Source organism: Peromyscus eremicus, chromosome X (genome assembly GCF_949786415.1).
Source record: "Peromyscus eremicus chromosome X, PerEre_H2_v1, whole genome shotgun sequence".
NCBI classification, from domain to species: domain Eukaryota; kingdom Metazoa; phylum Chordata; class Mammalia; order Rodentia; family Cricetidae; genus Peromyscus; species Peromyscus eremicus.
Window position 1 is genome coordinate 40,364,009 of NC_081439.1, and position 16,391 is coordinate 40,380,399.

At 33.5% G+C, this 16,391-nt stretch overlaps 1 protein-coding gene across 8 annotated transcripts in view; it reads left to right on the top strand.

Moving 5' to 3' along the window:
• Dmd (dystrophin) overlaps window positions 1–16,391 on the top strand; it is a 2,092,376-nt gene that overhangs the window by 796,746 nt on the left and 1,279,239 nt on the right. For all 8 annotated transcript variants that reach the window (XM_059250112.1, XM_059250109.1, XM_059250111.1 and 5 more), the window contains one exon: window positions 12,220–12,381. In XM_059250112.1, the coding sequence (XP_059106095.1) occupies window positions 12,220–12,381 (162 nt within the window). The remainder of the gene's footprint in view (window positions 1–12,219; window positions 12,382–16,391) is intronic.

Sequence of the window (16,391 nt, forward strand, 5' to 3'; positions counted from 1 at the left end):
ATATTCATGTAAGACCTGTTGTAGATACAGTGGGAAGTCTCTGTTGGCAATGAATAGTTTTCCCATATCTTTTGTACTTTGAGACATACTTACATTTCACTCTGGGCTCAAACTTAACATTCTCCAGCATCATACTCTCAAGGGCTAGGGTTACTGTGTTAGTGTAGGGACATTCACCACTCCTTTCTTATTTTTCAGCTTTTAAAAGAAAGCTTAGATCATGAGTTTAAAAGTATTAATACTGAATTAAATTCTGGGGAATAAAAAGATAGAGAAGAGATTAGAAACAGGAGGAAGAATGTTTAATATATTCAGTATACATGATATATTTACATTGAAATAGCTGTGAAATTTATCTCCCTGTAAAATAAATATATGATGATAGAATTTATTAGAAATTATTCTTTAAAAGCATACATTTTATACTGTTAAATATTATAACTGTATGTTTAGAAACCCAAAGCCTTTATAGTTTCTCATGAAATAATTTTTTTTTAATCTTTGGTATATATTTCTCTCTTTTACATATCTTTTATATATCTGCCTATGAGTTTGTACATTTATTTTCCATGGGAGTGTGTGAGCATATGCACTACAACATGAAAGCAAAGATCAGAGGACAACTTTGTTGCTTCTCTCATTCTACCTTTAGGTAGGTTCTGAGGATCAAGCTCCTGCCAGAGGCTTTTATGGCAACTGCCTTCAGCCACTCACTGAGCCATTCCACAATCCCTGTCTAGAAACCCTTTTACCTGATACCAAATAAGAGGCAGAGTGCAAAAGAAGAAACAATGTCATAACTGGCTAATTCTGCTTTAGTATTAACTGTTACAATAGAGAGTTGCAGAGACCCTTTAATTGTTCCAGATAATTATGACAAATTGTTTATTCAGTGTTACATCTTGCTTAGGATAAATAGACCAGAATGGCAAATATTGATTTAAGGCACACTGAAAAGAACTGGCTTTGTGTCAATCAATTGCAGGGTTTAATTTTGTTACAAAGCTTTTTGTCTAAAAAATAAAATGTGCTTTGTGGTTTTATTTTTTTAATGTTAAGCTATAATAATAGTAATTACTAATGCTTGCTATTCAGTGACCGACAATTTTATGTTGGTCCTTTTGATGTTACTTATACAGAATGTCAAACTTAATTCCAAATTAGGTTTCTGAAATAAATTTTATAATCTTAAAATGCAGAAAGAATGTTAACTTACGTTGCCAGGAAGAAGCAGGCTTCATCTCTTAAAATGCCTTGAGTCTATGACACAGATTAGCAGATGTACATTGAAGCATCTTCACTAGAAGAAATGTAGAAGTAAACATTTCAGGGCAGATGTAGAGAATCATAACATAGGTAATCCACCTATGAGCATTGACCCTTGTATTGCCCTGTTAAATCTAGGAATTTTTTTAATGAATCAAGACAACTGATAGTAAGTAAATCTAAGTATCAGACTCAAGCTATAAGGGGAGCTAAACAGTCATCTTGTATAAAACTGGGGTCTTGTGAAACAAAGGAACTGAGTCATTACTTCTTTGCTAAGGAGACTCATCTCAAGAACGATGCATATGTGTTGGTGTTTACCGGGGGCAGAGATGTTTCATTGACTGTCACAGAATAACTCCTCTAGTTTCTGTATCTCCAGGGACATAATATCTAAAGGTCTTCATTCGGCCAGCTATGTCATGTAACTATATTTCCTTAAACACAGCGGGTAAAGTAAAATGAGGATGGCTGCCCTCCTGACACCTGGGGCTGGATTACACTGCTCTCCTGTAATTATTATGTCTGTTTTTCTCCATTTCACAGACCTAGAATACAATGTCATGTCTTACTTTTCTAAAAATTTAAATTACTATTCACAAAAATCATCACTAAACTGTTACTGATACACTAAACATTATTTTCTATGGCAGTAAAAATACTTTTATGTTGATGTGGACAATATAACTATGCATGCTAGATTAAATATTATAAAATTATATACTCAGCACAGTTATCCTAATTTTTCTTTGCATAGTGATACAATGAATGTGTTAAATGTGCTTCTGGGGAAGGAATTTATTAATAGCATTTCACCAAAGAACACAAATATGAAACAAAAATGTTGTATCATTTGTACATTGGTGCTCTTTGAGCTATAGAATTCTCTATGTTCCCTAGCATATTTCCTCACAAGAAAGTGTATCATTTGAACTGTAATTTCCAGAGGGGGGAGAAAGAAATGTTATAGATTCTATAATACCAAATGTCTAAATTTCAGTAAAGATTTGAAATATTACAATTTTAGTCCCTTTGAAAGTCATTCATTTCTGACCATTATTACTTAGCCACACCACCTACCCCTCCATGAATAAATTCACCCAACAATGGAAAGTACATTTCTTCATATTATTTTATCTCTTGGTATTAAGAAAATCATTAAGAAAAAGAAAATGTTAAACTATGTAAGTAAAATTATGTAAACGTAAAGCATGTTTTAGTATATAAGGTTGTATGTATGAAGACAAAAGAATTATGTGAATTATAAGAAAGTTGTTCAAAGTATGTAAGTGATGAGACTTAAAGATGTATGGAACATATAACAATTTCATCTTCTAGTTTTTGAAAGAATATACTATATGTTATCCTTAAATTTTAACATAACTTAAAATTTAAGCTGAATACTATATATTAATTCTGATATTTATACTACACTTTTCTCCTTTTTTATTCATGCCGACTTCATGATAGCTTTGTTTCCTTTGTACATGCTTACTTTGATGTCAAATTTGACCAAACTAAGTCTGTGAGGAAAATATTTTTCCTTATAAAGTATTTACATTTGCTTCTGATTAGAGCTAGTAGTCTGAAATTACTTTGAGTTATTCATTTTTTGGAGTGGCAAGAAAGATCTGCCAGGAAACTACCTGCAGGGCCGGACTCATGCCACTGGGTTCAATCCTCTGGGCAGACTGCGTGGACTCCACCCATTTTTTTTAATCATTGTCCTAAGAAATTTAATATATATACATGTTGATATCCAGTTATGCCAGCACCATTTGTTGAAGATGCTTTCTTTTTTCCATTGTACACTTTTGGCTTCTTTGTCAAAAATTATATGTTCATAGGTGTGCGGATTAATGTCAGAGTCTTCAATTCGATTCCATTGGTCCACATGTCAGTTTTTATGCCAGTACCAAGCTGTTTTTATTACTGTAGCTCTATAATAGAGCTTGAAGTCAAAGATCATGATGCCTCCAGAGGTTGTTTTATTGTACAGGATTCATTTGGCTATCCTGGATTTTTTGTTTTTCCATATGAAGTTGAGTATTATTCTTTCCAGTTCTGTGAAGAATTGTGTTGGTGTTTTGATGGGGATAGCATTGAATCTGTAGATTGCTTTTGGTAAGATTGCCATTTTTTACTATGTTAATCCTGCCTATCCATGAGCATGGGAGATCTTTTCATTTTCTGACATCTTCTTCAATTTCTATATTTCAGGGACTTAAAGTTCTTGTCATATAGATCCTTCACTTGCTTGGTTAGTGTTACCCCAAGGTATTTTATATCATTTGTGGCTATTGTAAAGGGTGATGTATCTCTGATTTCCTTCTCACGATAATATTCTATACTGTATATGTAATACTTTTCCATTATTCATTGTCAGCTGAAGGATATTTAGGTTGTTTCCATTTCCTAACTATTGTAAATAGAGCAGCAATGAATATGAGTGTACAAGTAACAATGGAGTACACATACATCACACAGACTTAGCAGGTTGCATTTATACACACACACACACACACACACACAAACACACATACGATTGTAATAGAAAATAATAAAAAAGAGGCCATGAATTTGAAAAAGAAGAGCAAGGATGGGTATATGAGAGGCTTTGAAGGGAAGAAAGGGCAACAAGAAATGGTGGAATTATAATCTCAAAGTTTTGGAAGAAATATTGGTGAAGATTATGGTAATGGAAAATAGATTTTTTTCTCACATAATATATCCCGATTGCAGTTTCCCTTCCCTCTACTCTTTCCAGTTCTTCCTCAGATCTCCTCCCACCCAGATCCACTTTCTTTCTCATTATACAACAGGCTTCTAAAAGATAATAATAAAATATAACAAAATAAAAGATAATAATATAAAACAAAGAAAAATCACATCAGAGTTGAATAAGACAAAAAAAATGAAGAAGGAAAAGAGTCCAAGAGAAGGTACAAGAATCAAAGATCCACTCATCTGCACACTCAGGAATTCCATAAAAACACTAAACTGGAAGCCTAATATGTACACAGAGGACCCGGTGCAGACCTATGAAGGCCCTGTGAATGGTGACTCAGTTGCTGTCAGTTCATAAGAGCTTTGCTCATGCTGACTTAAAGATTCTTTTTTTCTTGGTGTCCTCCATCCCCTTCGGCTCTACTATTTTTCTACCTTCTCTTCTGTAGGGTTCCCTGAGCCATGAGGGGAGAAATTTGATTTGATAGAGACAACCCTTTTAGGACAGAGTGTTGCAAGGTCTCTCAATCGGCATAATATCTGACCGTGGGTCTCTGTATTTGCTCCCATCTGCTGCAAGAGGAAGCTTCTCTGATGACACCTGAGCATGGCATTGATTAGTCAACTATTAAAACAACTTAATCAGTTGTTTAATTTGATAAATTATTTTTAACCTTTTATGTGTGTGCCATTTCAGAATCATTTTTAGAATTTTCATCTTTATTGAAATAAAACTTGCCCATTTCTTTCGTTTCCTCCAGATTTAGAATTAGTAGTTAATTCATGTAACAAAAATACCATTCTCTAATTAGATATTCATCTTCTTTTAATATCTTAAGTACTTATGGCTGCTTTAGAATCATCTTCTCTGTCAACTACTTTGTAAATTCCTAATGTGTAGTAATCAAATCTTTTATTTAATATTGAAGCACAACTACACTAAAATAATATTTTCTTTTTATTCATTCTTCAAGAATTTGATACTTGTATGCTATAAATTTTTATCATATTAACTCCAAAATTGCTCAACTATGCTCATATCATTCCTCCCAAACATCTGCCTCTCAACTTCACATCTTCTTTTTCTAGCTCACTAAGACCAATCATTGCTGTTCATATGTAGGTGGGCATACTGTCATCAGTGGGAGTACAGGTCACCAAACAGGAGACACTTCCTGAAGAAAAACTCACTTTTCCTACCACAGCAACCTTCAACTTCCAAAGCCCTTCAGATAAGGGTGGGGTGTAACTGAAAGTTTTCCTGTGCCCATCCAGCTCCCACAACCTTGCGGTCCTGCAGCCACTCAGACCAAAATGAACACACAGAGGCTTATATTAATTATTAACTATATGGCCTATTGGCTCAGGTCTCTTGCTAGCTAGATCTTCGCATCTTAAATGAACCCATTTCTATAAATCTATACCTTGCCAAATGGCCCATGACTTACCGATATCTTTTTATCTTGCTTCTCATGGTAGCGGCTGGCAGCATCTCTTCTGTTGAGTCTTTCTCCTTCCTCCTCTCTAGTTAGAATGTCCCGCCTAACCCTATTCTGCCTCACCATTGGCCAGACAACTTTATTTATCAAACAATCAGAGCAACGTATTTTCACAGCAAACAAAAAGACATTCCCCCATCAGTGGGACTTTGTTAGCTCCTCCCCATCTGTGCTGGGATTTTTTGCTGATTGGATTTGTTTAATCGTTTGTAGGCAACCACAATCTTCATGAATTCATCAGAGTAATGGTTCTGTTACGGTCAGATGACACTGTTTTGCCGCATTCCTCCCTAATACCCAGGTCTTATAATCTTTCTACCCTCTCTCCTGAAATATCCCTTGAGCTATGTGGGAGGGATGTGGTGTAGTTTAGGATTGAACACTACTTTTTAAAGAGGAAAGTGGATAAGGGGTATATGGAATAAAACTATTCTTTAAGTTCATTAGTTTTTGTCATTAAGAATCAGATGTGCTAATAAATTGCCATCAAAAGTATCAAAATTTTCAGAAAACTGTTTCATTTCCTCTATCTTACTATTTTTCTTATAACTGTTTGATTCATATTGAGAAATTCCAAAGTTGTAGCACTCTGCCTTATGCTATTTTTGTTCTAATGCCAATAGCTGCATTTTCTTACCCAATAGTCTCTTTGCTCTTCCTCCTCTTCCTCCTCTTTCTCCTCCTCTTCCTCCTCTTCCTCCAACTCCTCCTCCTCCTTCTCCTTCTCCCTCTCCCTCTCCTCCTCTTCCTCCTCCTTCTCCCTTCTTCCTTCTTCTTTCTTCCTTTTTCCTTCTTTTTGGTATGTGAATGGATATGTGAGTGTGTGTGTGTATGTGTGCGTGTATGTGTGTCACAGTGCACATGTGGAGGTCAGATGACAAACTTGCATATTAATGTCCACATGAATTTCTTTAATATTTAGTCTCTCAGCTTGTTCACTACTATGAAAGGCAGTGAGTTTAGAAAACTGTTTTTTCACCTCCCTTCTTCTACTATGGAAGCTTTAGGATAACTAACTTCTGGTGCTATGGAGTTCGACTTTTAGATGTGTTTGGGAATCCAAATTTAGGTGCTTGGGCTGAAAGCCTTTAGACAGTAAACAATATTTCCAGAATAGTATTTATTTCTTTTTTAAGATGTATTTGTTTTAATTTTCGTGGTTTGTAAGTCTCAATTCTAGATACTCATGCAATTCCATACAGATGGACTGGCATAGGACCCTTAGAATATATATAGTATATATATTCTCCTTACAACTTTCATTATCTAGCTTAGGAATATTCACAAATGTAATTGGAAAATATTTCTATAGATTTTGATGATTATTTAGATTTCTTTTAACACTAATACTTTCACTCATAGGAGACTAAGGCAGTCTATTATTAATGTGCCCCTTGTTTCAGATTCATTTCCACTGAGGACAATTAACATTTTTCTTACCAGCTCAATATAGCTAGATGATCTCTGATTTCTACCAATATAGCTCATTTCCAGTTTCTGAACAATGGCCTCTGCATCAGTGCCTGCTTCTAGGATTCCTTGGAGTTTGAAATCTTGCTTTGACTTCCTTTGGTGATGGACTACAATGTGAAAGCATGTGCCAAATAAACTCTTTTCTCCAACTTAATTTAGGTCATAGTGTTTCATCACAGCAATAGAAACACAACCTAAGACAGTTTGGAAACTCCTTATTTTAAAATACAGTAAAACACATTAATTCCAGTACAATAAACAACAAAAATGCAAAGTTAATCATGTTGTGATTTTTAAAATTATGTACATTGGTAAGCTGTAATTCCTGATTAAATCATTGTATTCTTCCCCTATTTTTCTCTCAATTGCCATTTAGTTCTCTTTGGAAAATTCTAGCTGAATTGTGCTTGAAAAACATTTACTAAGATATTTTAGACACAGCCGGGCTGTGGTGGCACACGCCTTTAATCCCAGCACTCAGGAGGCAGAGGCAGGCAGATCTCTGTGAGTTCTAGGCCAGCCTGGTCTCCAAAGCGAGTTTCAGGAAAGTTCCAGGAAAGGCACAAAGCTACACAGAAAAACCCTGTCTTGAAAAAACCAAAAAAAAAAAAATATTTTAGACATGCCTACATATTTAGAAGCTGTATATCTAATTTTATGGGTCTTTCTTACTTTCTAAATACATACTGTGGAAAATGAAATACTTATTTGTAATGTAGCCCAAAGAGGGCTGAATGTACAGTAAAGTCCAAGATGAATTTCAGTTGTCAGCTTATACGAAGATGTCTTCTTACCAATTATTATCCACTATATATCGGAAGAAAATTTTTTGAGAGAATATTCCTAGCTGTCCTGGTGTTTTCATCATTTTATAGAACTTAAAATTTCTGTGTTGTTCATTGTGAATAGCAAACAATAAAAAATGTGTTGCATTCAGAATAGCTATAGTCCATCATATATTATTATTTTCATGGATTATCGAATTTGATATGTATTTTACGAGAAAAAAATAACCAAATACCTCAACCTGATTTTACCTCAAATTGTTATTGACCTAATCTTTGTTACTGGCATCCCGAGTTAGAACCATTCTATTTATCTTTGGTCTCTGTGGTAAGAAAGACTTCATTCTTGCTTTGTTCGGCTTAAAATTTCAATCTCACATTCATTTTAGTGCTCTTTCCTATTTTTAGCTCAAGATTTGTCCTGAAAAGGAAGAGTAATGAATTTCCAATCTGCATCTCTATTGCTGTCCTTTAAGCTACTGGGTTAACAATACTCTTAATTACTCTAGAGAAAAAAGGAATGCAAGAAGATGGACAAATCTGATCAATTCATACTCTTTGTCATGTTTGTATATTTTGAATATGGAGACACAAAATTTAGCTTTCATTGGGGTATGCATGTGGACTCTATATAAATCCTTCTGGTTTTGCTTTCCTTTGCTGGAAATTGAACCTGTTGCCTTTAAGTGCTAGGCAAATACTCTTACATTGGCCCTACAGCCTCTGTGTGTGTGTGTGTGTGTGTGTGTGTGTGTGTGTGTGTGTGTGTGAATAATGAATATAATTTGAATACACTGCAACAAAAGAATGAAGGGCAGAACTGAATAGGGAATTTTAAAGAAATTTTTTTATATATTATTTAGCACAGGCAACTTAGATTTGATTTTCTGCTTTTTTTGGTATGGTTGAAAATGTCATATTCCCAAATCATACACGATCTGCTCATACTTCAGTTACATTATTCCTATAATATGATATTCATAATAAATGTGTTTTCTTAACTATAAATTTATACTATATGACAAATATAGATTATAATTTTCCCATAATATGTTATTTTAGTAATGAAAATATTCATATTTCAAATTTGTTTTCAGTGATGAGCTGATCTATCCTCTACTAAAGAATAAATATTGCATATTTTTGAGTCTAATAAATGCTATAAAAGATACACAATTTCTTTAAATGTAATATTTTATAAAATAATATTGTAAAATAATGTAAGAAAATATTATTTTCCTTAATTTTCTCTGCTTTGGAATATATAGTCATATTTCAAATTTGTTTTCAATCCAATTCTTAGTGATTTTACAATGTATTTGTTCTTTCAGAGCTTCTTATATAAAAAATATTTTTTTCTTTCAGAATTCTATACAGAATCATTTTGATTATATTCACATCCCACTCCTGTCTCTAACTTCTCTAATATCCACCCCACCTCCCTACTCACCACCAACTTTCTGCCTATTTTTTTTTCCTGCACATTTAGTGCAAAGGAATGTCTTAAGTGTTTTTCATACTGTTTTCATACTGATACACAAAAGGGAACTACATGAGAATCTGAGCAAAAATCAGTTCACAGTTATCTTTCTAGCAAAAACAAATCAATAAATTTTTATTTTGGAAGCATTTATTTTACATTGAAGAGCACATTAAAATAACAGTGAGTTTAAAAATTATTTTCTTTTGCACTTTCTTTCATTTGCACAAACTTGGAGTAATGTTTCTTCATTCTTACAGCCATTCCTAGGATTTTGTTTTCACATTCATATATTCCTTGTTGTGAGTCTTAATGTTTTTCTAATTCCCCTAATAGTTGCTATTTCTGTTAATCTCTATAATTCTTGTTATTGCTGAGTAGATTAGCTAAAGTTATGAAATTACATTTTAAAATAACAGCTGGGCATTGTTTTCAGATCAAAACAAATATCTATGTATGATTTATGAGTTTCTACTAATTCCACTTAGTGTAATAGCAGGTCAAGTGTTTCATAGAGTCCTCAAAAGTCACAGTCTGGCACCCTATTGGGGTCTGCCTAATAAGATGTTTAGAAATAGAAACCAGCTTATGCCATGACTAGTTCAAAGCTTGGATTGACATCAAGCCTTTTACTGCCTGAGATAATCAAACAACCCATGTAATCATTCTTATTGGCTGTCTGTTAGGCTAGGCTAAGAAACCACGCACCTCAAATCTTTTGTCATCTTGTAGGTTATACTATGTCATACAGCACGTTTAATCTCAAGAACGGAAAAATAAAGTTAGATTTAGAAGCATAAATTTGAGGCCAGGATATTTAAAATTCTGATACAATAAATCCTCTTCAATTACATTAAAATTCTACAAATGTGTACTGAGGAGTATGCTGGTTTTGCCTTCAGTCAGAGAAAGGGCCATATTTAAACAGTGTCTGATCAGACAATTACTATATGCTATGATTGGAGGGCTTCTGCAGCCACCTGTCACAATGCTGATAATATATCATTAGTTAGAGACCCACTTATCTGGAGGAGCTCTGTGTATACTATAGACAGTTTCTACTACGATAGAGAAGGCTCTGATTATAACTATGAGCACTGTTATTTAAATCATTATGGAAAGAAACTTGGTTGATGTTTTGACTGATATACAAGGAACTGTTTTTATTAGAGTACAGGGCAAGGTCTCAGTAATAAATCTTAGAATATTTTAATAGAAATAGATTAAAGGTTGTTTTATGTAATGCTCCATACAATTCTTATACTTTTAAAACAAACATATTAAGGAAGAGTTATTCTGCAAACATAATATTGTTTAAGCAGTAGTTACTTTTTAGTTTCTATTTTCATTAGAATTCCATTCTTTGGCTGATTGAACTTTTCTGTTTCCCTTATTAAATAAATAAACTTTTATATCACTCATTTAGTCATGCACAAAGGTGTTAGTGTTGCTCTTGGAACTGATGTGCAGCAAAGAACAATGTGGACAGATTCCCTACCTCATTTGCATTAAGGATCCAAAATAAATGTACACACTTAATGAGAAACTACAATGTTGTATATTAATGCAAATTTTAAAATAATAAAATAATAGAGACTATGCGATTATAAAGGATAATAGGTTTAGATTTAATAGATTATATTAAATATTAATTTAAATAGATAATGTTAAATAGGTTAATTTAAATATTCCACAGCACATACAAATATCAAAATGTCACATGATATATATAAAGGATGTTATTAAAAGGGAGGAGGCAAGAAATGGTAATGTTTGAATATGATCAAAGATATGATGTAATTTCATCAAAATGCAAATTTGAAACTCACCCTTTCTATAATGAAGTGTGAATAATAAAAAGTGAATGAACAAATAACGATATTTTCAAAAATTCAGTGAGAACATTGGAGTGGTATACAGCAGATCCTAAAATGCACTAAGTGTAAGAAGAGTATTCATGCAGGCTCCCAGCTCCTTTTCCCTTTTCCAGATATCTTTGTATGAATTTGTACTTTAGTAATAGTATGTTCTACAGTGGTTTTATCTAAGAATAATGACATCTCTAATGTATGTATATGTTTAATCAAGTATGTATAACATAACCCCCTGGAACATGGTGAAATCTAAGTGCAATCTTTGGAAAGGAGTGTTACCAGTACCATATTATCCCAATCAGGCCTATGCCTTTATGTGATGGATGACTTAAGAAATTTACAATTAAGGTTTTTGCCTTACTCATTACCTTTAGAAGGATTCTTTTAAAGGTCACTAAATCCTTCAAGGTAGACCTTGAAGTCTCTTCAGCATGTTATTAATACTTGAAAATTGTCAAATTGGCCTAATCACATTTAATTACAGCTTTATTACGTTTACTTATTACTTGTCCTACTTCAACAGTAGCACAAATTCAATTGTACAGTTTCCATAATTCAAATTGGAGAGGAAAATAGGGAGGGGAAGCACCCATACAAGGCAGGGTAGAAATTGTATTCAAAATGAATCCTTTAAACAGATGGTTATCTAAATTTCTCTTTTCGACAAGGAGCCGATTCTGAACAGATTGTGTATGTGTCTCGCCGGTGCAAGTGGATTATCTGTCTTGAATTGGATTGTGATGACGGTGACCCTATTCTAAGTAAACCAAATCTCTTGAACTATATAATAAGATCAGAGGGAACACTCAGCCTGAGAACAGCAGATTGCGACAACTGCGATGATTTCCAGCTTCTTCCTTTGATGTGCATGATTCTGTGACTTTTTTTCTGCAGACACCTCTGATCCTGTGTACTAAATTGTTGTTTTTTTCTTTTCCTTTTCTTTTTATTTATATAAGCAGGGCTGAATGAGTGCCAGAAAGCTACGCAATCTGTCTTACAAAAAGGTGATGTGGAAGAGTCTAGTTTCTTCGCTGACCGTATGACAGGAATTGCAGAATATCTCCTAAGAGGAAACATTTAAATAATTCACTCTTATTTATTCTTCTGTTTAGGCTGTGAGAAAACAAAAGTTGCTTGAACAGAGTATCCAGTCTGCACAAGAGATTGAAAAATCCTTACACTTAATTCAGGAGTCCCTTGAATTAATTGACAAGCAGTTGGCAGCATATATTGCTGACAAGGTGGATGCAGCTCAAATGCCTCAGGAAGCCCAGGCAAGTATAACAAACTGGGAATGAGAATTGTTTTTACTTTTTTAGTTTTAATGGTTCTACCCCAAGGGGATGCTGTTTATATTCATATGTAAATATTATTTAATTAATTGTGAAGTGGTTTCCTTTCATTTACTCATTTGACTATTTGGAAGTAAGAGCTTGAAGAAGTCCAGGTTATAATGCTGAGATTTATTTTCCAAAGTATACAGTGCACCAAATTCAAAAGACAATGAAAGGCAAGATATTTGATATCTATTGTTCACGAGTGTTTCAGAACTGTAATCAAACTTGAGGGGAACCATAGCAATTTACATGGCACAAAAATAGTTTATTCTTCTCTTAAACATTAGTCCCAACCATTTGTCACAAATGCATATTTGTATAATGGGAATTAAAGTTCTAAATTATGTTTCTGATTATATATTAATATACTACAAGTAGCTAACAACATGGCAGAAATAAATATATGCCCTGTTACTATTAATCACACTGGATATACTTTTGTAGACACTCACATACTCCCATGCTTTCGACCCAAATTATGAACTGTTTCTAAATACATTTTTTCTGGAAAATGAGATTTAAAGTAGAAATGAATCCTTTATAAGTTGGAATTAAATAAGTAAATTCCATACCCTAACATATTTTAATATGGTAAATGTTTTAACTAGCAAATTTCTGTTTTGAAATAACATGTAAATGTATGTATAGTCACATGTGTATCATGATTTAACATTCTTAAACCTTACAGTAAATTGCTAATTTTCAAGTCATATATGTATATTATTAACTTAATAACCAAGTATAATTAATATCTCTGTGAAATGATGTAGTTCCTCTTCTACCTTATTTATAGAGATTCTGGGAGCATTTCACTTTAAAAGGCAGATAGCTGTGTAAAATATAGGATTTGTATATAGTAGCTACAAATGCTATTACACTGCATTGAATCACAATATGTTACCCAGGGTATCAATACACATACTAGCATTTAGTAGTTTACCACACTGTTCATATTTAACAAATGAAGTCCCTGAGCACTGGGAGCAGATGATAAGAACTTTTTTATGTTACAACAAATTTCAGAGAAATGGATTCCTTATTGAAAAAATACTATTGCAATAGATAAATAACAAATTTAATCTGGAGGAGAATTCTGGTGATAAAATCAGGCTTGGGACAAGAACAATAAATACGATAATGGAAGTAGTGATAATAGCAAATATATCATGATATTGGATCACTCCAGTATAAGCACTAAGAAAACTACCTTATGCAGATTTAGTCAAGTACTGTAGTATTAATTATTTGTGTGACTATCTAAAAATCAGGCATGTTTTAACAGTGATGAGAAACTGATGATGAATTGAGAACTACATGAATATAAAGTAAATGCAAAGTTGTAGTTCTACTTTAAAAAAATTAGTGGTATGCCTTTGGAGGGATATTTGCAGAATGACTGAGGGTTTCTGAATAGAAGGAAATAATTTTAATGGTATGATTTTTAAATTTAAAAAATATATCCTTTAAAATTTAGAAAGACTCAGTTTGGAGAGTTTTAGAGTGAAATCATAAGTTGCACTCAAGAAAGTCTATTATTGGCTTAGGTATAAATGGGAGTTTTAGAAAAAAAACTTGTTTTGAAAGAATATGGTATATGAACCTAGTAAAGTGTTCTATAAACATGCATATAATATAATAGTTTCTTTGGCATTCTAAAGTATAAAATCTCAGCCCTGAAACCAGACATACAAATATAATGTTATACAGAGTGAAAACAATATATTTAGAAATATATATACAGATATATTATATTTATGTATATATAGTTATATCTTATATGTAGATATATTTGTGTGTTAAATGTTAATATATTAGATACAGTAGTTTAATATCATTTTCAAGTAACATCTCAGTTAAATTAATATACACTAAATGAACTTTAAGAATGACTCTAGAGTCAAAACAAGTTCAAATCAAATTTCCATGTGTTTCTGATGCACTTTATTTTATTTCCCCTCCTTTCTCTCATCCCAGTCCTTTCCCCAACGCACCTCCCCCTGCCCCCCTCAACCCATCCACTCTTCCTCCCTTTCTATTCAGAAAAGAGCAGGCCTCCCATGGCTATCAACAAAGTATGGCATATCAAGTTGCAGTGAGACTAAGCACCTTCCCTTTTATTAAGGCTGGGCAAGATGACCCAGTATGAGGAGTAGAGTCCCAAAGGCCAGCAAAAGAGTCAGAGACAGCCCTTGTTCCCGTGTTAGGAGTCCTACAGGAAGACTAAGCTACATGCAGGGGGTCTAGGTCAGTCCCATGCAGCCTCCCTTGTTGTTCTTTCAGTCTCTGTGAGCCCCTGTGAGCCGAGATTAGTTGATTCTGTGGATTTTCTTCTGATGTCCTTCACCCTCCTGGCTCCCACAATCCTTATTCCCTCTCTTCAGCAGGATTCCTCGAGCTTGGGCTAATGTTTGCCTGTTTCCATCAGTTGCAGGGTGAAGCCTCCCTGATGACAGTTGGGCTAGGTACCAATCTATGAGTGTAGCAGAATATAGTTAAGCATCATTACATGGACATTTTTCTCTAATTGTATTTATTTAGTTCTATCCTAGGTCTTTGGTCTATTCAGTCTCTGGGTTCTGATGCTCCAGGCAGTGTCAGGGGGTGGGCTCACTCTTGTGGCATGTATCTCAGTCTGGATCAGTCATTGGTTGGCCATATCTACAATCTCTACACCACCCTTACTCCAGTACATCCCATAGGCATGACAAACTGACAAACAAATTCAAGTCAATTTTCCACATGTTTCTGGTTCCACTTAACATTTTAAAATATTTCTTGACAGTGAGTCCTCTCTGTTATATATATGACAATATGTAACAAAACACCTGATAACTATTGATCATTATTTTATCCCAGCATTTTCTTTGCCAATGACTATAAATAAATTGTTTTCTGTAACAAAGTTATGACGTACTAGATTTACTTGAAAGGCTGCATTTCCTAAAGTTCCAGCCCAGCCTGTCAAAGACAGAGATGAAGAGTGCAGAAGCAGCCTGTGAAATAAGAATTTCAGCAATGTTTCAGACACAGGAGCCATTTAGAATGCCAGAAAAACTACATTTTCTGAAATTTGTGTTTGTGGTGGGAATGGATTTGAATGATTTATATCAGCAGGAAAAGACTGAAATATGATTTCTTAAATGTAGGTCATAGTTTGATACCAATTTAAAAATGAGTAGGCTTTGTGTTCCCTGTCAGAAATTGCATTCTTGCTACAATTAATCAATAAGAAACAGAAAAATAAAACAACTAGTGCATGTGTAGTATTTCTGTGGTTGCTATTTATTTCCATAGGAGCTTATATTTTCTGAGAGATGTTGATCCTGGAGATTTGTGAGCGTCTGTCTCCACCGTGTGGTATACTACTAGTTTTGCTACTAAATAGGATTTCTAAATACATTCTAACTTTTCTTCAATTTACATTGATATCCTCAGGTATAAAACCATTGTAACTGTATGGGAATAAATGTCATGTGATAAACTTCTGACATTTCTGTCTTATTGCACAAAAAATATATACAGATGAAGACACTTACTTTTTCCATATTTACATTCAGAAAGTGGCCCACGTAATCATTACTTCCACTTATCAGTTATCTAACATGATTAGAAAACAGTAACTTTTGCATCTACCCTTTAGAAAAAGTATATTCTTTAATATTTAGTGATATGCATTTACAGAACCAAAGCTTAACCATTTTTATCATAAAAAAGACATGCTTAAAAGAGCACAGGTTGTATTATGTATTTTATTTCAAATAGTAAGATTAAATAAGTCACAATTTTAAATGTTTCAACTGCCTAGTGCCATATAAATATATACATATATACATATATATATATATATATATTTGCATCAAATAAAGTAAAACATACAACCTCATTTAAATATACAAATGTATCTTCTAGGTAGTAAAACCCCAGACTTATGGACCATGAAATATACT